This window comes from Mobula hypostoma, chromosome 7 (assembly GCF_963921235.1).
Source record: "Mobula hypostoma chromosome 7, sMobHyp1.1, whole genome shotgun sequence".
In the NCBI taxonomy this organism is placed as follows: Eukaryota; Metazoa; Chordata; class Chondrichthyes; order Myliobatiformes; family Myliobatidae; genus Mobula; species Mobula hypostoma.
In genome coordinates, this window is record NC_086103.1 from 9,295,345 (window position 1) to 9,321,434 (window position 26,090).

Sequence of the window (26,090 nt, forward strand, 5' to 3'; positions counted from 1 at the left end):
TGTGACTTCTCTTGTTACCACAGTTGTTCCAACCAGCTTTTAGAACACTTCTTCTTCTTTGGGGTGTATATATGCTGAGCCTTCAGAATTTCTTCCAGAGATTCCAGCTATTGCTGCACTGCCGTCATGCCTGCCAGGGTTCTTTTCCAATCAATCTGGCCAACCACAGTACTCTCTTGTGCCTCTGTAATTCCCTTTACTCCACCCTGTAATACTGATACACCTGACTTTAGCTTCCCTTTCTGAAACTTCACGGTGAAATCGACTATATTAACATCACTTGCCCTGAAGGGTTCTTTTACTTTAAATTCTATAATCAATGCCGGCGCATTACACAACACTCAATCCAGAATAGCTCAATGCTGAGTGCGCTCAACCACGAGCTGCGCTAAAAAGCCATCTCGTATGCGTTCCAGAAATACTTCCTCCACTCCCCGCTCCCTCTTGGAATCCAACGCTAACCTGATTTTCCCAATCGATCTGCAAATTGAAATTCCACATGACTACTGTAACATTGCCCTTTCGGCATGTATTTTTAATCTTCAGTTGTCAAATGTAGTCCATTTCTTTACTACCGTTTTGGGGTCTGTGTGTAACTACAGTCAGCGTCCTTTTACCCTTGCAATTCCTTAGTTTTATCCACAGTGACTCAACGCCTCCCATCCTTATGTCATCTCTTTCTAATGATTTGTTTTCATTATCTACCAACAGGGCAACGCCGCGCCCTCTGCCTTCCTGCCGGTCCTTTCAATGCAATGCGTATCCTTGAGCATGAAGCACCCTGCTGTAATCTTCTTTCAGCTATGATTCAGTGATGCCTACCACATCATATATGCCAATCTGCAACGTGCTTTAAGTTCATCTACCTTATTCCACATACTGTGCACATTCAAATAGAACACCTTCAGTCCTGTACTCATCCTTTTCGATTTTGTCCGCCTTTACTGTGCAACTCATCCTGTTGACTGCAACATTGCCCTATCAATAGCCTCTCCTCACTCCACATTTTCTTTGTTTGTAACCTATTTTCAGTACTGTCATCCACCTTTCCTACAATACTTCTTGAATTAAAATATACACAGTTATATCAGAGTAAGCCAATATATCATAGTTAGCTTTCATATACATTATGAGATTACCCTTCAGAATGCCTCGGATCTTGATTACAGCAGAGACCAGATCTCCCCATGCACTCAATGGTTTTGGATACTATAGACCTGAACTGCCTATGTCGGAACACTTACATAGACAATATATTTTTTAAACTTGTGATAACTGAGAAACACTCATTCGGGATGGATGAGGTGACATTGAATACGCCAAATTCACCGACTCAGGGCAGTGCTGAAGTCGACCCTGATCACCTTCAGAACATTGTCCTGATCCTCTTTTGTTTAACGCCTCGTGCTTTTTTTTTAATCTGGTAGGACTGGCGCCGGCAATGATCTGATTGACTAAAGTGAGGGTGATAATCATATAACAATTACAGCACGGAAACAGGCCATCTCGGCCCTTCTACTCCGTGCCGAACTCTTACTCTCACCTAGTCCCACCGACCTGCACTCCCAGCCCATAACCCTCCATTCCGTTCCTGTCCATATATCTATCCAATTTAACTTTAAATGACAACATCGAACCTGCCTCAACAACTTCTGCTGGAAGCTCGTTCCACACAGCTACCACTCCCTGTGGAGAGAAGTTCCTCCTCATGTTACCCGTAAACTTTTGCCCCTTAACACTCAACTCATGTCCTCTTGTTTGAATCTCCCCCACTCTCAATGGAAAAAAGCCTATCCACGTCAACTCTATTTATCCCCCTCATAATTTTAAATATCTCTATTAAGTCCCCCCTCAACCTTCTACGCTCCAAAGAATAGGGAACCAACTTGTTCAACCTTTCTCTGTAACTTAGGAGATGAAACCCAGGTAACATTCTAGTAAACCTTCTCTGTACTCTCTCAATTTTGTTGATATCTTTCCTATAATTCGTTGACCAGAACTGTACACGATACTCCAAATTTGGCCTTACCAATGCCTTGTACAATTTCAGCATTACATCCCAACTCCTATACTCAATGCTCTGATTTATAAAGGCCAGCATACCCAAAGCTTTCTTCATCACCCTATCCACATGAGATTCCACCTTCAGAGAACTATGAACCATTATTCCTAGATCCTTCTGTTCTTCAATGCCCTACCATTTACCATGCATGTCCTATTTTGATTAGTCCTACCAAAATAGGTGATGAATAGACCAATAGTGCATCTGTGTATTAGTGGTGTGTATCGTTGGTCTGCAGCGTTAAGACTCTGCGTAGGGCAGGAGACATGCTGGTGGCATTTGGGGAGTAGGTTTCTCTAGTTAACCTGACTGAAATCCCCAGGGATGTTGAAAAGAACAAAATAACTTATTTCAAGAGATTTGACATCCAAGAATAATTTGTCCAGTGTTATCTTGATGTTAGTTGAAGGTGGTATGTAGAGTGCCGAGAGGCTGAGGTTCCTCTTAAAGAGATAAAGGGGATAACATTTTTAGATGAGGTATTTCAGTTCAGGGGTAAAAGATTACTGAAGACTAGCGCATCAACGCACCATCTAGCATTTATCATGCAGCAGACCCGGCCTCATTTACCCTTGCCTGGAGATGTTTTCCGGTCTATGGATTTTATCTTAGAGTCATGTGTGAACTATTTGCAGTAAATCCCAGTGGGTATGGAAAGGTCAATGCCCAGGAACGTAAAACTGTACAGAAAGTGATGGGCACAGCCCAGACCATCACAAACAAATCCTTCCTCAGCATTAAGCACATTCACAAAGATCGCTGCCACAAAAAAGCTGCGTCATTATTAAGGGCGAACATCATCCAGGCCATGCTCCCTTTTCGCTATTTCTGTCAGATAGGAGGTAAAGAAGTCTTAGGACCGACATCACCGGATTCAGAAACAGTTATTACCTACCACCATCAGATTTCTGAACTAGCGTGGATAATTTCATTCACTACAACCAACAGTCTCATTTTCAAAACTTCTGCTATATATCTTTCTTTTCCTGTAAACGTCTGCAATAAAATGAATCTCACGGTAGTATGTGATAATACTTACGTCGTTTGATAATAAATCATCAAGGTTATTCTCACGTTGTAGAACGTTTGCTGGAAGTGTATTAAGGAGAGAATGGATGAATGGGTTGGTAAATCCCTGTCGTTTGCTCCACCTCTGAAGATCTCCTGTCCATTACCGCCCACCATAATTTTGAGATTTGTTTGTATAACGGCTGTGGTAATTTCTGTACTTTTCTGTAATAAAAATCTGTAATTTCGAGAGTTTCTTTATCGATCTTTGAGCAGATTATTTAGCGCTGGAAATATCGATTTTCTCAGCGCTGGGTTTGGTAGATAAGAACGAAATGCAATCATAGGATGCTGTCTAAAGAGGAACTGAATTCGGGTTCTCTATGCCATTTCTTCATGTCTTACATTTCTTCATGTATCCTAATTTCAAACCTAAGAATGATATTCTTTAATTGCGGATTTCGGACACAGCCTTCAAAAGCTCGTGGCGTAGACATTCGGAACTAAAATGTTTCCCACTCCCAAATTTTTAACAATGGAATACCATATTTCTCTGTGTTAGGTGCGGTGAGGGGTATGTAAATGTATTGGTATAATCAGTATATTGATACACTAGCTGATCTAATGACATGATTGCTGTGTTTGGAGTTTTAACCAAAGCTGACTCCAATATGTCAACTTGCTAATGCCACGCGTAGTTCTAAGGGATGATATTGCAACTTGCAGATGTACATTGCTGTAATTTGTCTAGATAAAATCTGCTAACTCTAATTTGAATCCAGAAGATAATTCACTAAATATTTTCTGGCACTACTTGGACATAATGGCTGGACAATCACGTGCACCATTAAGAATTTCATAACATTACCTACTGAAATTTATTTGACTCAAGCAATATAAAGTCATCATAAAACATCGCTCATTCTTTCCTAGATTAAATCACGATATATTTTATATTAGCATATTTTTCAATTATCATATTACCTTGTCCCGCATGTATTTATTTTTCTGTTGACCCTTACCGCCATCAGAGCTATTTATTTTAACATACATCATAAGCACACAACTACACATCACTGCCTCCCTGTGAGTGAAGAAAATACGGAAATTTGTTTTTGGCGTACTTGGCAATCTCATTCTAGTTATGTTTTTCTAACGACAAATGAAAGGATTGTCGGCATTGGAGAGCGCCCAGTGGATGTTCATAAGAATGATCCCGGGAATGAAAGGGTTAACAATATGAGAAACGTTTGATATCTCCGGGCCTGTATAAGGTGCAGTTTAGAAAACTGAGGTCGTGGGGAAAATCTCATTGAAAACTATCAAATATTGAAAGGCCTAGCTAGTGTGGTGCCAATAGTGGGGGAAACCAGACTTTATTTTCTATAATAGTATTGATGCATGATTTAAGTAGTACTCTAACCTTTAAAAACCCTTCATAAGTGAAATATCTGAGCATTTTTGGTGCACTAAAGTAGTAAGTGTAAAATATGTATTAGTGTTGATTTCTATGAAATTGTTTTCTTTCATTCTTTCATTGGAGCATTCATCGGGTGCATATTTTGAGTGGTGTTCTCATCAACGAAATGTTAAGTTTTTATTTTTATAAAGGTACTTCCCACTAAACATGATATATGAAGTAATCGACAATATTTGGATGTACGATGAAAAATAAGCTCATGTAAAATGAGCTGACAAAAGACAATCAAAGTATCAGAGTGGTCCATTATCAGTACCATTATTTTCTTCAAATAGGCAAAGTATTTCAAAGCAATTGGGTGTGCCTCGTGGAAAGATACAGAAGCGAGCCCGAAAGACCAGTTAATAATCACATCTCCGCAAAAGCTATTTGCGACTTGGATGTATCGGGAGAGCCGAAAACTAGACAATGATCAGGTCCAGCACGATTAAGGCCTAGGCAAATATATTTTGAGATGTACGTTAGATTGTAACTTCAATCTGAAACTAGGATTACAAAAATGCGTAAAAGTTATTCTGTTATCAGCAATGTATTTGAAGACACTGGGCTTATGCCTGATATACTTAACAGTGCAATTATATGCTATGATCTTGTAATGTTTTGATAATGTGCAAAAATAGACATCAAATATTTAAAGAAAACCCAGAATCCTTTGATTTCTTTCCTTAGGCTTCTCTAGACTTTTCGTGTTTTTTTTTACTGAGGATTCAACTTTTTCCCCACCACATGATCTTTCTACTAACAATGCCAAACAATTACTTGACACTTTCTATATCTTACGTAATATTTCCTGGATCCCTTCCTTTATTGCAATATTCAGAATATTCCATTCTTTGATATTTAATTCTGTTAAGTACTCGTTTGTTATTCGAGCGTTTAATAGCTGCAAACTTCACCTAGCTACCCTTTGAATAACTATATGATTATATTATCGTTTGCTTATTCTACAGTAGCTGTAGAATTTTTGTACTCCCTGCATTTTTTAAACTATTGGATAGAACAATCAAGCTTAAAGACGGCTGGACTCCTGTAGGTAATTATGACTATAGAGATGATGAACAAAAAAAAGTTGAACTAGCAAGCCACTATTATATCCACATGCCACTGCGCCACGAAACACACAGAGTGATTTTTTTTTTGTCTGGTAGAAAATACCAGAAAATATGGTGGCAGATTAAATTGTAGATGACAAACATAATCTGGATATTATCTGAAAAAAAAACATCTTCATTGGACATTGGATGGAGAAGGGGGGACTGCGAATGCTGTTACATAGAGACCGAATGGCTGATGTTCATACGAGCAACGAATATTCTGTAATCCATTGATCGCGATATTCCTAATCAATGCTAAAGCAAATATGTAAATTCAGGATCTAACATTCGGTCATGATTTATGAAAACTTTATAAATATCGGAGAGGCTATCCAGATAACAAAATAGCTCAAAGTATTTCGAATTTGGAAGAGTTACAAATTGTATAGAATTACACAAACATAGCCGATGTAAGCAAACCTTTGTGGCCATGATTTATGATAACCAAAAACAGTTACAGTTTATTCTCCTCAATGCCCTAACTACTCTCCTAAACCGTACCAAGTTCCACCATTTACGTATATGCTAAAGTTAATTTACAGTGGCCAATTATCTTACTAACCTGAACATCTTTGCGATGTGCGAAGAAACGGAAACATTAGTGATAACGTGCAAATTCCATATAAACAACACGGGGTGTCAGGTTTAAACTGCGGAACTCCACTCGTTGCTATTTTCTGCCGCCGTAAGGGAGGAGAATTACACAGGTCGCACAATAGCAACATTGCACACATTACGAGGCTTTGTACTGTACTTGATCCATTCCAAAGTGAGAATATATCGGCTCACGTTAGTGTAATCCAGGCGGAGGTTAAAAAATATGGACGCAAAGAAGGTAAAACATATTTTGGTGATTATCTTTACGTTTTATTTATGCAGCTTGTTCTTATCTGTCTGTTGTTGTCCAGCTATTTATTTAATGCGATTAGGTAGTTATCACAGGAGTAATGCGTTAAACTTCACACGTGGACATGAACGCAACCCCCACCCCAAAACGCAAATCAGTATTTCAAGGAGGCGAATGAGTATACAAACAACACATAAGCAGAGTACGGGTAACAGTTAACTGGTACTATGTACATAAACGTTAAAATATCTAGTGAACAGGTCATTCTGTAGTTTACATTGGCAACTAGCATGGATATAATAAATGTGCTAACTAAATTTAATAATCAAAGATGTCTACGTTTTGTACTAGTGTCAAATGGCACCCAGAATTGGATGATTAATCAACACTACAGATCTTTTTAAAAATAACTTACTCACTAACCAATAACAAATTTGACTAGTATTTTACAATTATTCTGACTTCCTTTTTCGCTGTGATAAGTACGTGGCTATTTATATTTTCTTTGTTTTCGTCGTTTGCTCAGAGTTCACAGTAAGCTTACAGCAGTGATGACCAAATTATGACAATTAAGATTAAAATTGAATTCACACTATTTTGATGCAAGGCAGCACAACATTACACATCACCAGTAAGCATCTGTTCTCAGTAGAAATGTGGGCAGTGCGTTACGCAGAAGACAATAAAGTTTCCATTTGCTTCATTGACACCTATTTAAGCAGGATACTAAAATATCACCCAGCATGACAGCTTTCGTTAATGCGAAGGATTAGTTCATTGGAGGTGGATATTGTTGGAATTCCTTCACCTATCTTGTTCGCAGTAGCGTCACCACTCGGTAATAATAACTATGAAACGGAACGCATCAGATCCGCATATCTATTATAAATATCTTTGCGTATTTAAGTGACTGTTTTAACAAAATGCAAGATGGCATCGAGGAGGCGTACAGGAATGAGGTAGGTTGGCTGATTAAGTGGAGTCGCTGCAAAACCTCGTTGCTCGGCGTCAGGAGAACCACGAAATTTATGGTGGACTTCAGGAAGGAAAGGCCAGGCGGAGTGGCAGCATTCCCCACTGAGGGGTCAGCGGTCGAAACTGATGAAGGGCACTGTAATGAGTAGGGCATCGCGGGAGCAGAGCGCCGAGCACAATCGGACTACAGCGCTAGCGACCACCAATCGGGTTTCGCCTCACGCTGCTGAATGTAAGGAGTTTGCACGTTATCCCTGTTGCCGGGTGCCTTTCATCCGAGCGCTTCAATTTCACCGCACATTCCAAAGACATACGGTTACGGTTAGTGAGTTGCGGGCAGCTCCGGTAGCGGGGCGACTCTTGCAGACTGACCCGATCGCAATTCCCGGGCTTCGCTGTTGACGCAAAAGGATGCATTTCACTGTCTCGGTATAAACGTGCCAAATAAAGTTAATATTTCTATTTTTCTCTTTAGGTTCCAAGGTTTTCAGTGTCTCGTAGAATTTGTTTTGGGCCCAACACATTAATGAATTTATAAATTAGGCACATCAGCGCATCTGTTTAGTTGAAAGTTTGAGGAAATTGCTATGTCACAGAAGAGACTTGCAAAATTTTATAGATGTACGGTGGAACGCACTCTGACTGGTTCATCATAGCCTGGTATGGACATTCCAATACAAACGATTTCAAAGGGCAGCAGAAGGTTGCCGACTACGTCAGCACCATCACGAGGAATTGTCTCATGGAGGCTACCTTCACCATCGGGCCATGTCCCCTTTTTATTACTATCGTCAGGAAGTGGGTACAGGGAACCGAGCACACGTGTTCAATGATCCGGGAGGAGCTTTTTATTCCTGTTGTAGCACATTTCTGAACAGTGCATGAACTCACGAACACTACTTCATTATTCCTTTTTTTCCACCTTTTACTTAGGTCGCAGTTTATAGTAGGTTTGACGGCTGCCACAAATCATAAACTTCAGCTCATATAAGGCAGGGATAACTAACTTGATTCTGGCTGTGTAGAGCTCCTGCAAGTAATTGTTCTGTCTCCAAAATTATTCACGCTTTATGGACCATTATTACTGAAGATCAACCGCATTAATTCATAAACGTTGACTGCACTAGCTTGATTGGAATCTACCAGAACACGAGAAGACGAATTTCCAGCTTAGTTTTTTTTTATTTGGTTGAACTAACTTTGTAAACATCGAGATGTATTATTTAGAACACGGAAAGTAGTATTTTTCACTGTAGAAAGATCTCCGTATTTTCGTGATAGTCACAAATATAACATAGGAATAAAAGCTGAAGGGACAGACCATCAACCAGTTAAAAACCCCAATAAGGGTAGCGAAAGAAAAATATCAATACATAAGCAAGTCGAGGCCACGAATCAATTCTCTAATACAGTGCGAAACAGAAAGCACATTCTATAGTCTTTTCTAGTCTTCTCTTGCAACGGTTAACCTCTTCCAAAATGGTGTCTGTTGTGATGGCCTCTTTCTCATACGTAATGTTTTGGCCTACTGTCGCACTTGATCCTTGCCTTTGTCATCGATCACAATTGGGCTATATTCAATTAATTCGGAACTAATGAAAATGAAGAATCCACCTGGACTTTAAATGGCACTTTAGTAAGTGCGGAGGCCATGTTTTAACTCATAATTGTAATTATTGAGCTATTGTTAAGTTTGCCTAAATCTTCTTCAAAGACTTTGGAATTTCCAAAAGGACACGTGAAAGAACCTCAGGAAGGTTTGCTCATAGAATTCCACGTTTACAATATTCAGAGAATCGCAGGAAGGTTCTGTAATGCATATATCGATCATCATATATGACGATGGATGTTTATGAGGCATGCCTACGTGAGAACAGGCCAATTCAGCCACACAATATGGCTAATAACTAACACATGCAGTCACAAATGTAGAAGGCTTGAAGCATACTCATATACAATGAGATCGCTATTGGTAGAAAGTAAAATTGGACAGATTACGGAGAACAACTAGTCCCTATGGAAACGTCTGGCCACAATTCAGAAAATAAAATAAAATCATTTCATCCACTGTGAAGTAACTTCTGCTTCCTATAATGCGTGGGAATGTATTTCCAGAAACCTTCTCTGTTCCCGTTCCACTTCATTTTTAGCCAATGTGCTTTGTCCAGAAGGGCACCTTTCCATCGAAGATTGCTCCAAATCCCTTTGCCGGTTATCACGTACCTGAAATTGAACGAGAAACCAAGTTTCAGAAATATAATTTATTTAGCCCTTTTATCCAGATAACAATTGCAGAAAATCTCGAATCATTTTGCTGTGATGGCACAAGGAAAAAGTTGGCATATTAGTAACCCCAGACGCCTGGGCTATCAAATCCCAGTCTGCCCCTTGTGCAGTTTAATAATGTGGAGTTCTGGAAAAAGTCTTAGTAATGATACCACGAAATGGATGTAAAACCTACATTATCACCTCATGCCCTATGGCGATGTGGTGGAGATGGATACACCTGTGGATCTGTAATCCTTGTCAGATCGGTGTAAATTCAGATCTATGACAACGTTGTTAACACTAAAATGCACATTGAAAATATCTAGCAAGCCAATCAATGGCAAATATTACTTTCTCACCGATATCCACAAGTGCCTGCCTGATTTTGGTGAACTTCACCAAATATTAGTTTCACAAGCATCTGATGGCTATGCTTCCATCGGTAGCTCATCGTGGCTCCAATCGCCACTATTTCAAGATGGCCTCAAGAAATAAGTGAAAGAGGCACGGGGTACGCCTATGTTTATACATGCTTCGTCTCCAAGTTATTCGTCGTCTTGACTTGGAAGTGCACTCTATCAATATCGTTGTGTTCAGCCTATGGAACGCCTACCAGCAACATCATCGAAACACTCCAACCACTATTCCCGCAGCAGTTCAAACAGCATGTCCGCCGTTGCTGTCAAGCAGCCACTAAGAAACACAGCAATTTATTTATTTTCTTTCTTCTCAATTCTTCCACAAACCTAAAATCCCAATTAACCTCATCTTAAGTATGCATTCCATAGCTAAATCTATTGCCAACCTGAACCTTCCTAAAAGTGGAAACACGTGGATAGGATAGTATAAATACCCGTATAGCATAGATGCCGTCATCGATCAGGTACAAAACTCTGGAAGTAGCATTGCAGCTGTGTAGAACTTTGGTTCGACTACAGCTGATGTACGGTGTGTAGTTCTGGGACCAGTATTAAAGGAAGTCGGAGTTTTGGGGAGAACGCAGTAGAAGTTCAGTGGAGTGTTGCCTAAATTAGGAAATATTATCTATCAAGAGCGGTTAAATAAACATGGCTGTTTTTTTTGCAGAGCATTGGAGGCTGATGGGTAACCTTACAGAAATATGTCACATTATGAGAGATATAGGCAGGATAGATCGTAGTGCATTTCTTCACAGGGTGGAAATATAAATACTAGAGTATGAGATTGGGGAAGTTTGAAGAGGATTTATAAAGCAATTTTAGGCACAGAAAGTGATAGGTGCATTGAACATCTTACTGGAGATGTGTTGGAAGAAGACACGACAGCAACTTTAAAGATACATTTGCAGTCGACTGACATAAGCAGAAAATTTACCAATACAGAGAATGGGCATTCAGGTAAGTTGGCCTAGAGCTACAAAAAGTTTGTCCACAGACACCATTGCGCAAAGGACCTGTTCATGTGTTGTACGCTCTTATGTTCTATGTTCTATCTTAAATCCACAGCAACCTATCCGCACCTGTTCAGAGTTCTATCCTTTGATCCTATTCATAACTTCGCCGGCTCTACAAAACATAACACTAATATCTCCATTTTCGCTGACATTTATTTACTTAGAGTCATAGAGAAGTACAACACAGAAACAAGCCCTTCAGCTCATCTAGTACGTGCGGAACAGTTTAAACTGCTTACTCCAATCGACCTGCACCAGTAGCATAACCCTCCATAGCTTTACTATCCATACACATATCCAAACTTCGCTTAAACGTTTAAATCGAGCCTACATGCACCACTCCTGCTGGCAGCTCATTCAACACTATCGCGCCACTCTACGTGAAGATGTTTCTCCTCATCTTCCCCTTAAACTTTTCACCTTTCAGCCTAAACCCATGACGTCTGGTTATAGACCCACCCATTTTCAATGGAAATACCTGCATGCATTTACCCTATCTATTCCCGTCATAATTTTGTATACCTCTATCAACTCTCCTCTCGATCTTCTGTGTTCTAAGGAATAAAGTCCGGACCTGTTCAACCTTTCTTTATAATTCAGGACGTCCAGACCCAGTAAAATCCTCGTACATTTTATCTGTATTCTTTCAATCTTATTTACATCTTTCCTGTAGGTAGGTGAGCATAACTGCACACAATGCTTTTGTTCAGACCCTATCTACCTATAACACCTCTTTCAACGAATTATGGACCTATATTTCCGAAACCCTTTGTTCTATCACACTCCTCAGAACTCAACCGCTCACTTTGTAAGACCTACCGTGGCTGGTCCTACCGAAGTGCAACATCCCACACCTGTCCGCATTGTTCAATCTGCCAGTTTTCAGCTCATTTTTCTAGCTGATAGAAAGCCCTCTGTCAGCCAAGATAGCCTTCTTGGCTGTATAACTACACATCCAATCTTGGTGTCATCTGCAAATTTGATGTTCTAGTTAACCGCATTATCATCCAGATCGTTGATATAGATGACAAACAACAACGGACCCAGCAGCGATTCCTGCGGCACACCACCAGTCACAGGCCTCCAGTCAGAGAGACAGTCCTCTACTATCAGTATTTGGCTTCACCAACAAAGCCAGAGTCTAATCCAAGTTACTACCTCATCTTGAATGTCGAACGACTGAACCTTCTTGATCAACGTAATCTAGTGTCCACATAGTGTATTCTCGTGGTCTCCTGCTGCTATAGCCCGTCCATTTCAGGTGTCAATGTATTGTGTATTAAGAGATTCTATGCTGCACGCCACCATTCTAATGCGTGATTATTTGAATTTCTGTCGCTTTCCTGTCAGCTTGAACCAGTTTGGTCATTCTCCTCTGGCCTGTCTCATGAACAGGACGCTCTCGCCCATAGAACAGCCGCCCGCTGGATGATTTTCTCGCACCATTCTCTGTACCCTCGAAAGACTGCTGTGCGTGAAAATACCAGGAAGTCAGCAGTTTCTGAGATACTCAAACCAGCTCTAGCAGCAACAATCATTCCAATGTTAAATTCACCAGGTCATATTTTTCCCCATTCTGATAGTTAGTCTGAAAACAGTTGAACATTTTGACAACTTCTGTATGGCTTTTATGCAGTGAGTTTCTGCCACATGATTGGTTGAGTAGATATCTGCATTAATGAGCAGTGTACATATATATCTAAAAAAGTGGCCAGTCAGTGTATTTTTATAACTTGAAAGTACATCAGCAATGTAGCAATATTATGACTATGGAGGGTTGTTATTGCTGAAAGGGTGGTATTCTTCTCCTCAGTCAACTCAGTCAGAAGGCGTACGGCTACATATTGTTAAGTATCCGGTCAAAGACAAAGTGTAACGATGTCGAGCGTAGCTGGAGATTTTTTTTAAATCATTGTCAGTAACATCAAATTATGCGACATTGGGACTTAAAATGCACATGAACATGCTTGCAGTTCGGCCTTGTATGCAGAACTGAAAACGAAATCGAACGCTTTCGGCTTGAGTCCATGATTGTTTTTTAAATAATGTTTTTACCTCCAGTTAGTAAATAATTATCTTGATTTATTTGCTCAGAGTGTCATCATTACGTTTTCAGGAAAAAGAAAAACTGACATAAAAACGTGATGAACAAGAACAAAGTAGCAAAATGCCATTCTTAAATTTTGATAAGGGAACGGAAACAAATCATATTAGATTTAAAATATGCCGAATGATATTACTTCCTTCTCTACCGTGCTTTGCAACTGAATAACATCACATGACTGTATGATGAATGATAGTAGATTAAAATACTGAAACTTCATTTATAGTTCTATTGCTTCCTCGGCAGCAGTGTGATTAAAATGCATAAGGTACTAATTCCTTAGCAGTGCTAACTACTTACTGCAACACTAGTGGTTAAAATACTGTGGTGATGGAAAGTAGAACAGAAAAGAAGTGTTTGAGACTGTATTCGTTGATTTGAAAGAAAAAAAACACGACATATTTGAGGTATCTATCTTCCTGCAGGGGTCATTAACAGCGTCCAATGTATCGCCCGGAAAGCGGTAAATGTAACATGTCGACTTCAGTGCAGGAAATTGAATCTGGAGTGTTGATACTGGTACTTCTAGATGGTTAGAAGACCAAGCCCATTCGGTTTATCCCTCTCGTTGTTCTTATTTGGGATACTTGCTTAAAGAAAGCATGCCCGAGCTACCATAGTAAAGACACAGATTAAGACCGTTACCTATCACCATTCCCAAGTAAGGAGGATTTATTTGGCGTAACTTTTTGTCTTTGACCCACTAACGAGCCTCGAAAATTCGGGTAGTGAGGATCAGGCAATATCAGGGCAATACTCCATCTTAAAAGACAGAACTCATTTAATCTGCAGTCCTGTGAGGTACGGGATTGGAGAATACATTAGTATTAAGCAGAGTCCTGTACCTCACTGGATTAGGGAAAAAAACTGGGAAGATAAACACTGCTGGCCATGGGCAATGTTAAGATACTTCTTTACACATTCCTTGACAGGCCATTACAATGCACACTGCGTCTACATATCGGTTCCGTTTCAAGGTCCTATTTTGTAATATCATACTGCAGTAATTATATTAACTTTATGTCATCATTAATTAAAATGCGACGTTTCCTTAAACATTGGGTAAACCAGCAAAAATGTTGAAAACTTGCATGTGTTTATCCTCTGCATTATTCTTTCCATTCTTCATGACTAAAATCCCAAAGCAATTTCAGTCTCTTCGAGAGAAGAAATTGTTCTTTATCTTAACCTGAAATTAATTCACGTTGCATGGTTCCATTGGCCCCACAGAGTGCAAAATCATCACTGGATCACTATTCAATCATTCTAAGTCATATTATTTTATTGATGTCATCTGCATATCCTTCCAACCCGGATACTCAAATTGGCCTTTTAAGGCAGCCTTCATCCAGGAACTGAATTTATTAACATATCCTGCATCAACTTCAAGAAAAATATTTCACTCATGTATAATCGAATCATATATATGCCATAGAAGGGATGTGCTGCACATTAACCACAGTTCCACTGAATCTTCATAGGGGAGATGGTGAGGCAAGAAGTTAGCCCCCATTCCCCTGTATATGTGGCTTTGGAGGAAGATATGTAAATTACAATGTTTGTTGAGTTGTGAAAATAAAGTGATAATACTTCACCTACGAGAATTAGAAACAGGCCAATATTTGTTTCTAAAATATTAGATGAAGCTGGTTGAACTGAAAATGAGAATGAATGTCCCATTTATATAGATCTACAACACATCCTTCCATAAGATTGTTTATCCATATAATATAAAAGATTTCAGTTTTGATATAGCTTTCTATTGGATAAAGGTACCAAAGGGTCAAATGATGGGGAAAGCTAAAGTAAGATATTGAATAGTCTGTTTGAATTTGATGGCAAATTAGGTTTGAGTTTGAGTAGGGAATTTAGCAACATTAATCCTCTAGAATGGCACAGAAGTGAATGAGAGAAAAACTCAAATAAAAGTTGTACCACTTGTTTGCACGACCTGGGGATCACTCTCAGTGAATTGTATAAAATAAATTTTATTTGTTTACAGTCGAGATCAGATCAGTTATGTCTATGCAGTTCCGCAACGACATTCTTCTTTTTGAACACTAATTTAACCCTAAAACATGCTGGAGCACATTAAAAGAAGGGACACTATTTTCTCAAAATACTGGTAACAATTCTTAACGCTTTCCATTTTCATAAATAAGGCTTTCCCTTTCCCTGACGGTGAAATTTTGCGCAACGTTTTTTTTTAATATGTACGTCCTAACTTAGAAATATAGCTTCTGTCCTTCATAGTGGAACTTCCTATCCTGGGATAATTTTAGAGAACTTTAACCAGTACTACCGGGGAAGTAAAATTACGAAGCTGTCAGTCAGCTCCTCGTGGTATTATGAAGGGCAGAATATGCAGGTATTGGCAGAAAATGAAAATACATTTAAGAGAATGCATGATTGGAGACAAAAAAGAAAGAATAACACTGGATATCAAACATACATATTTTTAAATTTATAAACTATCATTTCAATTTTGACTGTTTGCTATATTCATGTAGATAGAGAAAGAAGGTAGGTGACTGCTAACGAATCCCAGCGCATATATGTAAACATAGCTTACCTGGTAGGATTTTATGTTCTTCTTATTCATACAGGACAATGCAATGTATTTCCGCTCCACTACATCAAAATCATCGTTAATATCAATCCTGGGTGTGGCAAACTTAGGAACAATAAAATCACTCATGGTTGAGTTTGCTTTAGGATATTTGTCATAACAAAAAGACGGAGGAAGAACCCCGGTTTCGTACACTTCTACATAATTGGTGGGGATTTGAATACTCGCAGTGGACTGTTCGGTTTCGAATAGCACCTTCGCACAACAGCATCTCCCATTTTCATGTTGACATTTGTGGATCTTAACAGCAAGGAAGATAATAGCTATAAACAGAACCGACGATAATATGCCAAACCCGATGATTAAGTATAGTTTTAAATCGACTGTCGATGACCCAGTGCTCTCTCCTGTGGTAACTCTGTTTGCGGTTTCTTTATCATTCTTTAGTACCGAAACGTGAACAACGACGATGGCTGAAAGCGATGGGTCCCCACCATCCTTTACCAGGATTACGAGTTTCTGTTGGAGTGAATCCTTGCTCCCAAGGGCGCGAACTGTCCAGATTTCTCCCGTGTGGGAGGCTATAGTGAACAAGCTTTCATCGGTCGGCTGAAGAAGCTGATAAGTGAGGAGGGCGTTCTGCCCCGAATCGGCGTCGGTGGCGATGACCTTAGTAACCAAGTAACCAGGATCGGCAGATCGGGGCACGGTCTCCTTTGATGCAGAGCCTTTAATTGACATGGGTGCTACGATTACGGGAGCATTATCGTTCCGGTCGATAATTAGCACATTTACAGTTGTGTTGCTCTTCAGCGAGGGTGAACCGCCATCCGCTGCTTGTACAATTACCCGAAAATTATTGAACTGCTCATAATCGAAAGAGTGCTGTGCAACCATAACGCCAGTAACTGGATTAATTGAGACAAAGTTAATAGTCCGGAAGCCAAGAATGAGATCATCTATAATGGAATACGATAGCGAAGCATTTTCACCACAGTCTGCGTCAAAAGCAGATACAGAGCCAATAGAAGTACCTATATCGTTATTTTCTGTAATATGCACGTTGACCGAAGTCTGTAGAAAGAATGGGGCATTGTCATTTACGTCTAACACTTGAACTCGAATGGTTTTGTTCACAGTCTGGGGCGGAATGCCCGCATCTGAACAGGTAATTGTAATGTTGTACTCGGATACGTTTTCTCGATCAACAAGGCGAGCACTGATAAGGGTGTAATAATGTTTGAAAGAAGAATCAAGTACAAATGGAATATTATCTGTGATGTGGCAGTTAACATCTCCTGCTTCTCCTAAATCAGCATCTGTAACTCTTAAAACGGCAACAAGTGTCCCTGGAGGGGCATCCTCTGGTATTGACCCTGTTGATGAAGTTATCATAATATCAGGAGAGTTATCATTAATATCAGTAACTTGTAAAACGACTTGACAAGTTGCTGGCATTGCATGCAATCCTCGGTCCATAGCTTGCACCATGACCGTGTATTTGTTGGTCTCTTCGAAGTCCACTGCGCCGGTCGCTCGGATTTCTCCGCTTATAGCGTCCAGGCTGAACAACCTGCGGATTCTTTCAGAAGTGCGATCGCTGTAAGAATAGATTACTTCACCATTTAAACCTTCGTCCGCATCTATTGCAGTAACTTTCCCAATCAGAGTATTTTGGGGTATATTTTCGGGGATGGATATACGATAGACATTCTGTTCGCAAGCCGGCGCGTTATCGTTCACATCAATCACGCGAATTATAATTTTAGTGGTACCAAATTTCTGCGGCTCCCCTCCATCAGTTGCGGTCACTGTTAACTCATAGGTCTGTTGTTGTTCTCGGTCTAGGGGTCTTTGGAGTACTAATTCGAGGATGCCACTTTGATTGTTGTCTGTTTGCGATATTAAAGCAAAGTGTTCATTGGGGGTCAGTTGATATGAGCGAATGCAATTCGTACCGATATCCAGGTCTTGTGCGCTTTGGAGTGGGAAGCGCATCCCAGCTGAAGCCTTTTCTGAGATATCTAAGCGGTACTCGTTTTTCTGAAACACGGGGGCGTTGTCGTTTATATCGAGAATTTCAACTTCAACAGCATATATTTGCAGGGGTTCTTGAAGCACAGCTTCCAAGTTCAGTGTGCATGCGCGGTTTTGTTCACAAAGCTGTTCCCTGTCTATCTTCACTTTCGTGAACAGAGTTCCTGCGTTTAAATCGACGTCCAGATACTGTTTTTTACGTCTTGATACCACATGCAACTTACGCACCGTCAGTTGGCGTATATCTAACCCCAGATCCTTTGAAATATTTCCAACAACAGAACCTGGTTCTAATTCTTCAGGAATAGCATAATTAATTACTCCGCAAACAGTATCCAGTGTAACAATGCTGCTTAATAAGACAAAACTCCATTGCATTCTAAGCCACTTTACTAAATCGGCCATTTTGGCGATCGTTCTGTAAATACAGTTGTCCTTTTCTCTGAGAAGCAATGTTTTCTGCCGTTGCATCAAGTACGTAACTGCGCCTTACCTTGAATTTCCAGATTATGTCCGACGGGATGTAAACTAAATTTTGTTATGGTCATCGTCGTTACGAGATGTAAAGTCTCAGACCTGGGATGTGAACCGAGAACGCCGACTGTCGATTGTGTCGAGTATTTGACGCTGCACTGCTCTTTGTGTTGTGGGGGAGTGGTGGAAGATCACCAGCAACATTCCTTCACCTCATTGGTCGACAGCGACATAGAGATTCGACCAATTATAAGAGCAGGCACACTTAAAGCAGCAATGCTTCTGATGAGCACAGCAAGCATAGTTGCCTGCATTTAAAGTTGTACAACCAAATTTCATTTTGTATTCTTCATTTGCCATGAAAATATTGGCAACGCTTTGCTCCATCATTCTGAATAAAGTATGTGTTTATTTATGGTCACAGAGAAATGGAATTAAACCAAGGGTGGAGAACAAAAGAAAGACGATTATTGTCCAGTGGTTTTGACTGAATGCTTAGATATTAATTCGAACTACTTACGTATCTATATAAAAATGTAAATGTTGTCATAGAATCGAGATAACAAGATTCGGCGGTTTTGGAACACGTCGTGTTTTAGTGTGTGTTGCTTATCGGATTTTCATTTACTGACAATTCCGCAGAATCTATGGGCCAGTGACAGTGAATCCTGTACGTTATGCACTGCAGTGTTCTTGCATTCACGCATTCCATCTGTGTCAAGACTTATGTGTTTTTTTTATAAGAAAGAGATGATAGGATTAATAGAAATATGTCTGTCCAGAAAGATTAGCAACGTAAGGGGTTTGGTCTGTAGATTTTGGAGGTGTTATTGAACTTGATAACGCAGATTGTTCGAGGATTGGAACATGCCAGTTTATAATGATAGCAAGTTACGGGTAGATAAGTAAAACTTTTTCCTTCATTGAATTCTAATCTCATAGGCCGAAATAACGAAGCTGGTTAAATTTTAGTGAAAGTACCATATTGAGCGATTGTCTTAAAAAATGCCAGTTTCTGTAATATGATTTATACTCTGTATCAACCAGACGACTCTCCTGCATCATCTGCTGCAATGTACCTGTTCGGTAAAGCAATTGTCCCATCACAAACACGGGTCAATTTTATGTAAAGCACATTACCTGACACAGGCAAATATAACAACTTATTATTAATCATGTTTCAACAGTTGCTGGCTCACCAATGAGCCAAATGTGGATTAGTTTTAGCAGCATACCCTTGATTTAAATTTCTTTATTAAAATTGTAATGAAACTGACCTTTGTGTCTTTATGTAACTATACACTATCCCCAGTAACAACACAAATAACTCAATTAAGTTTTTATTTCACTTTCAATATACTCTTCCTGACAACATTGTAGAAACTTCTTCTAATGCAAACACATTTTCCTGTAATATGCATTATCTAATTTGTGGTTCAATTTTCTCTGTGTTAATTTTTAGCACAGTTTCCCCTTTCTTGGATCCTATCCTTCAGCTGAGAACGAAAAGCGTTCTATCCTCTTTAAGCTAATGTATTAGCCAGCTTTCTACCTTAGTCGTAAGTAAAAGAGAAACATGCCGCCTCTATGTTCCTAAGCCAATAAACATACTCAGAAGAGACTGAAAATAAACAGCAATTAGGCATAATCTATGGAGACAGAAAACAAGATTATGATTCACCTCAAGGGCAGTTTTATCAGATCTGATGAATTACCGTATATTGTTTGTCTCAGTGACAGAATTGCATGCTGACCTAAAGTTCCCTCTCATTGGTGAATACCGAAGAGAAGTATTCATTGACAGACTTTGATCGTGTGGATAGTCAGGGCTGAAATGGCTAACACGAGAGGGCACAATTTTAAGGTACTTGGAAGCAGGTACGGAGGAGATGACAGGGGTAAGTTTTTTACACCGAGAGTAGTGAGTGCGTGGAGTGGGCTGCCGGCAGCCGTGGTGGAGGCAATGCGATAGGGTATTTCAAGAGACTGCTGATAGATACATGGAGCTTAGAAGAATAGACGGCTATCGGTAACCCTAGGTAATTTCTATAGTGAGGACATGTTCGGCACAGATTTGTTGGCCGAAGGGCCTTTATTGTGCTGTAGGCTTTCTATGTTTCTATATTTCTATGTTTAAATGAAAGACAACACAAGACTAAGAAGAAATTTCATTTTGAATAAATTTACGACGACATGGAAATGATCCTGAAATTATAAGCACATATTGTCCAGTGCAAGGTGTTAAATCTCCTTCAGAATTTGAAAAATTATGCTGGAGATTCTTCAGGCAAGTGTTACTTCTACAAGGTGACCATGGGACTATTGCCATAGCAGGGAATGGTAATGATACCAGAAGGAAAAAATAGGGCAGGGGAAGTCCTGTGGATGACCCGTGAATGGATCCAGGACCGGGAGGGGTCGGAGATAGGTGATGGTGGAGCGAGCGGAGGGACAAAAATGGGAGAACTGTATCAAATTTGGAAGGAGAGTGAGTGCGGATAAACGGGGTGGGCGAGTGTAAAAACACCGGATGGGCGGTTACCTAAAATTGGAAAACTCGGTGTTGATGGAATTGGGTTTAATATCAACCGAGCGGAATATAAAGTGTTATTCCTCTGGTTTATATTGGGCTCCGCTATGGTGGTAGAGAAGGCCGAGCGGATTAGTGCGTGAATGGGGAGAGGCATTAACTTGGATTTTAACTGGGAGCTCAAAGTGACAGTGATGAGTAGAGCGCAGATAACTGGCTTAGCGGCTACCAGCTGCTTCCTTGAAAGCCCTCTACTTTGTCCACATCGTTGCCCATGTTTGTGTCATCAGAAACAAAGACAGCTCCACCAATTTTGTGCAGGTAAGTATGTTCTAGACTAAATCAAAATCCCCCTCATATTCCTTTCAAACCTTTTAACCCTTACTTAAATCCGGGCCTATTTGTTTAGGATGCCTTTGCTGTGGATAACGTTTTCTAACTATCTACCTTGCCCATCTCTATTATCCCTTGTATCCCTTTCTAATGTCCCCATTTAGCATCCTTTGTTTCAAAGCAAATAACCCAGTCTCTTCAAACTCTCCTCAGAAATGAAACACGTCACTTCAGGCAACATCCTGCAGTACTATGTCGGCACTAAACCCTGCGTGCTATCGTGTAACTGTGAGTATTTTGCATGGACTCCAGCTGCCGCCTAACCAGTGTGACCCCTGGGTACTTAAGACACGTATTCTGTATGGATTCTTGACAACTCTTCCAGCTTCTATAATCCACCTTTATTGGTCTCTGGACTTCAACAACTTTCTGTTCCTCAATAGCTAGGGGCCCTGCCTTTGATTTGTTTAAACGAAAGTTTACAGCGTTTATACGGAAATATAAAACTGCATAAATTTTTCTCCAAAAATGTAATCTAATCATTAGTTCTATACATCAATTTAAATAAATTAATTCGCGAAATGAAAGTTTATTTATACACGTAAGTGAATATTTATCCTCTCAAGCAAAAATCATTTCTAACAGGAAAGTATAACAAGAATGTAACAGCACGACAAGCATTAAAAAAAAAGCACCAATGCAGTTTTACAGAATTATCCGCATATCACAGATTTAGATGAGTCACAATCTTATCATCATATCAGCCGTATATTTTTGCCTACCCGCAGGGTTTGTTCAATATCTTGCGTTACAAGAAATTAAGTACCTCGCCTGAAAATATATAATTTATGATATTGACAGCCTTTGAAGGGATGTAGAAATTCGCTTTCCAGAGAGACAGAGAGAGAGAGAGAGAGAGAGAAATTAAACAACTTCCTCAATCGTTCTTAAATCGGCCTCCCATTTGTTTTAAGCAGAGCCTCCTTATTCAACATTCTTCAACTTCTGTCAATCTTCTGGAATATATTTTAATATTTGTAATTTCTTTCTTGGAACAATACTTTATGTGTTCCGTTTGGGTTACTTGTATTGTGTTATGCACCTTTATGCAGGGGAACGTTATTTCATTTAGCTCATTCTGTTGAACTACACATATCTAAATCTTCTAAATTATAATAATAACTCCCCGCGGGTGTTTGCATCTTTATGTACAAGTTCAGCATTAGAACATGCGATATTGAGCACACGGTCAAAGTCTAAATTTTAGCAATACTTACCAAGGCTTGCTGTCACATTCTGGGTGAAATTTGGCATACGTCAAAGTTCAAAGTTCAGGCGTAATTTTCTGCATGTTTTCATCTTATATCTGTATCAATTAGTTCAATGCCCTTGCTCATCCATTTCCTTCGTTCTACGAGCCCACACCCACGCCCCTATTTCCTTTAGGGTTTACCATGATTAGTGTGCATTCATTTATCAGGGGTGATATTATTGGGAAAAAATATAGCATTCCAAGAGTGTTCGACAGCTGACATGCTGAGAGAGTACTTGAATGGAAATCTGGAACCAAAGAGCTTGGCTTTACAATGACAGGTAGTAAGAACTCTTGCAGAAGTCATGGATTTCTGGACTTGGGGACAACTGTGAAAAGCTATTCGTTTAGGATCTTCACAGCTCAGATAAACAATTTTGGACTTCAGGTTATGGAAAAAATAATGGAAAGGTGCGGACTGCTCCTTGTTTGGTTTGAAACAAAAGGAGGCTATTCTTCCATTGGGGTCTGCCGGCTTCTAGCAACACATCACTTCCGACGCCGTTTCCATCTCTTATTCAGTCTACACTCCCTTCGCATGTCCATAATCTCGCTTTTGACTGTTCTTCCCCACTTACCTATGCTAAACTATTATTTGAATGAAGCCATGAGAGCCACCTGTACACAGTAGAAATAAAGCAGAGGAATAGGCGGAAATCTACGGGAACACACATTCAACTGGAAGTCAGCACCGAACTCGCATTGCTGAAGAAGCAACAGCAATTACTGCGCCAGGTCACCTTCATTACTTGAATAAAGGAGACGTCGTGAAGTACTATGCTGCTTCTTTCTGCTGGGAACTCGGTATTTTGAACTCAGTATTCTTTGCCCCATTATTGCTAAAAATTTAACTCATAGGAGAGTTGGGCGCTTTGGCCAGAATCGGCATCTGTGGCCGTAACTTTTGAAACCAAGTAACCAGACTCTGCAGATCGTGGTATCGGTTCATCAATTGCCGATAAAGGCGACAAAATCACAGGAGCATTATCATTCTGATCTATGATGACTACCTTCACGGCGACGTTACTGCTAAGCGGCGGGGCTCCTGCATCCTTTACTTGCACGTGGAATGAAAAGGATTTAACTTCTTCATAATCAAACGATTTTCGAGCAAACAGCACTCCACCGGTCGAACTTATTGAGACAAGGGTGTCTGAAGGCCAACTGTTTATCAGGCTATCCAAAATAAAGTAAGACAATTGGCCACTCTGATTAGAATCTGGGTCACTAGCTGACACTGATCCAATTGAAGAACCAATAACATTATTCTCTACTACGTACACCGTGTAAGAGGATTGCGTAAATCGTGGGGCATTGTCATTGATATCTGCGACTTGAACTCGAATAATTTTCCTGGTAGTAAGAGGGGGTGAACCATTGTCTGTGCACGTAATTGTAATATTATACTCCGGCACTTTTTCACGATCTATGTTACCACGAGTAATTAGCGTGTAGTAGTTGTTGAATGAAGAATTAAGATTGAAGGGGATACTTCGAGGGATACTGCAGGAAACGTTCGGCGAACTTTTGTAATCTCGGTCCGTAACTCTTACAACAGACACTGCCGTGTCCGCAGCAACATTTTCTGGTATTGTGTTGAAAGCGGATGTTGCAGTGATTTCAGGCCAGTTATCATTAACATCCGTAATATTTAACAAAACCTTACAGTATACTGAGTTTCGTTGTGTACCTCTGTCTGCAGCTTGCACCAAAATCTGGTAGTTATTTGCTTCTTCGAAATCCACAACACCATCAACCTTAATTTCGCCGCTTGCTGCATCCAAGGTAAATAAGTCACGTACTTTATCCGAAGTGTGATCGCTGAAAGAGTAAGTTACCTCACCATTTAGTCCTTCATCCAAATCATTGGCTGTTACCTTCACTATCAAATAATCTTCAGGCACATTTTCCGGGATTGTAATTTGATAGACGCTCTGTCCGCAAATCGGAGCGTTGTCGTTGGCATCGAGTACATTAACGACGACTTGGGCTGTTCCGATTTTTTCTGGGTTACCCCCATCAAATGCAGTCAGGGTTAGTCGATGTACTGTTTGTTGCTCTCGATCTAGGGACCGTTGCAAAAGCAATTCTGGCATGCCAACCTGCTCGCCGTCTGACAATAAATTCAACGAAAAATACTCGCTTGGGCTCAGCTGATAGGAATGAATACTGTTGCTTCCAATGTCCCCGTCCTTTGCGCTCGGGAGTGGAAATACTGTTCCGACTGGCGTCATTTCAGATATTTCTTTGTTAATCTCCGTTCTCTTAAATATGGGCGCATTGTCGTTAATATCGAGAATATCAACTTCAATGTGAAATACCTTAAGTGGATTCTCAACTACAGCCTCCAGCATCAGCATGCATCTAAAAATATGCCCGCAAAGTTGTTCTCTGTCGATTCTTTCTTTTATAAATATCGTTCCAGTTGTTAGGTTTACAGCGAGATATTCCCTTTGCTTCTCTGATGCAACTCGAAATTTGCGCTCAGAAAGCTGCTTAACCTCCAAGCTGAGATCTCGTGCAACGTTGCCAACGAAAGCCCCCAGTCCCATCTCTTCCGGTATTGAGTAGCGAATATTGGCTTGTACTGAATCAGGAAAGCGAAAGAGTAGCACGTGAAAAATAGCAACATGCAACACTCCTTTTTTCAGCGGTGAAGCCATTTTGAGTTACAAGAATCCAGGAATAGACGCCGGATGGAAGATATCTGGCAAGGCCGCAAGCGATGGAATTGTTGGTTACCTTGGTTGTGACGATTAAAAGCTGTATATCTTCTGAAGATCCGAGAGGATTTCTTTTGTCTCTCCTGTTACAATAAATTTTGCAGAATTCGCGTTTCTTACAACGAGACCGGCGCATGGAACAAAGAATCCTTCTCGACACTGCAGAGTGTATGCTGAGAGCGGCGTGATGCAAGATCCTCGTCCACATTTTCTCCCCTCATTGGTAGAGAGCGACACTTAGGGACTTGACCAATAATAACAGCAAATACTCTTAAAGCAACAGTGCCTCCACTAAGATCGATCACCAGCTTTGTGTATTTAACGGTGTGCAACTTTAAATTTTTGCAGGAAATTATTTATAAAATTATATAAGTTACTTCTTGTATAAACGCAAGAGATTTTGTAAATGATAAAAATCTAGCATTTGGTGGTAGTGTTCCGTTCAAGATGTGGACGTTCTAGAGAATGTTATGCCGGATGAGGAGGCTTAAGGGGTAAAAAATGCAGACAACAGCAACTCTATCTCTGTTAAGGCAGCGGGAAGATGGAGAAAGGTCGTGAAACGGAGAAGATGCAGGTGAGGGCAGACCCAATGGTGGAGAAGGAGAGCCCCCGTTCTTTGAAGAAATAGGACACCTCTGAGTCCAGGAAAGCAAAGCCACGTCCAGGGAATAGGGAGCACAAGAGATACTACAGCTGTTGGAAATCAGGAGGAACAAATAATGTTCTGGAGGAACTCAGAAGATCAGGCAGCATCTATTGTCGACGTTTTGGGCAGAGAACCTTCATCAGGACTACAAAGGAAGGGGGAAGAAAATCAGAATAAGTTGATGAGGGCTCGG

General features: G+C 40.2%; 2 protein-coding genes across 3 annotated transcripts in view; both read right to left on the reverse strand.

Annotated features, from left to right (window-relative positions):
• Nucleotides 1–6,505: 6,505 nt before the first annotated feature.
• The window catches only part of LOC134349120 (protocadherin-10-like), a 167,378-nt gene continuing 147,793 nt past the window's right edge, over nt 6,506–26,090 (reverse strand). For both annotated transcript variants that reach the window (XM_063053007.1, XM_063053009.1), the window contains exon 2: nt 6,506–9,689. In XM_063053007.1, the coding sequence (XP_062909077.1) occupies nt 9,555–9,689 (135 nt within the window). In that variant the 3' untranslated portion in view covers nt 6,506–9,554. The remainder of the gene's footprint in view (nt 9,690–26,090) is intronic.
• On the reverse strand, nt 12,701–25,188 carry LOC134349860 (protocadherin gamma-B7-like). Its single transcript, XM_063054824.1, has 3 exons — nt 23,378–25,188; nt 15,843–18,225; nt 12,701–12,754 (listed from the first exon to the last, which is right to left on the reverse strand). Exons 1-3 carry the CDS (start codon nt 25,186–25,188, stop codon nt 12,701–12,703), a joined length of 4,248 nt encoding a protein of 1,415 aa, XP_062910894.1.

Bases quoted from the DNA above. Each gene is read 5' to 3' on its own strand.
- LOC134349860 (XM_063054824.1), bottom strand. From the start codon at position 25,188: ATGGCTTCACCGCTGAAAAAAGGAGTGTTGCATGTTGCTATTTTTCAC. The intron at 18,226-23,377 runs GTTAAATTTTTA...CTTATTAAGCAG, and splicing joins AGCGCCCAACTCTCCTATGA to CATTGTTACACTGGATACTG. The intron at 12,755-15,842 runs GTAAGCTATGTT...AACTGTTTTCAG, and splicing joins AGAACATAAAATCCTACCAG to ACTAACTATCAGAATGGGGA.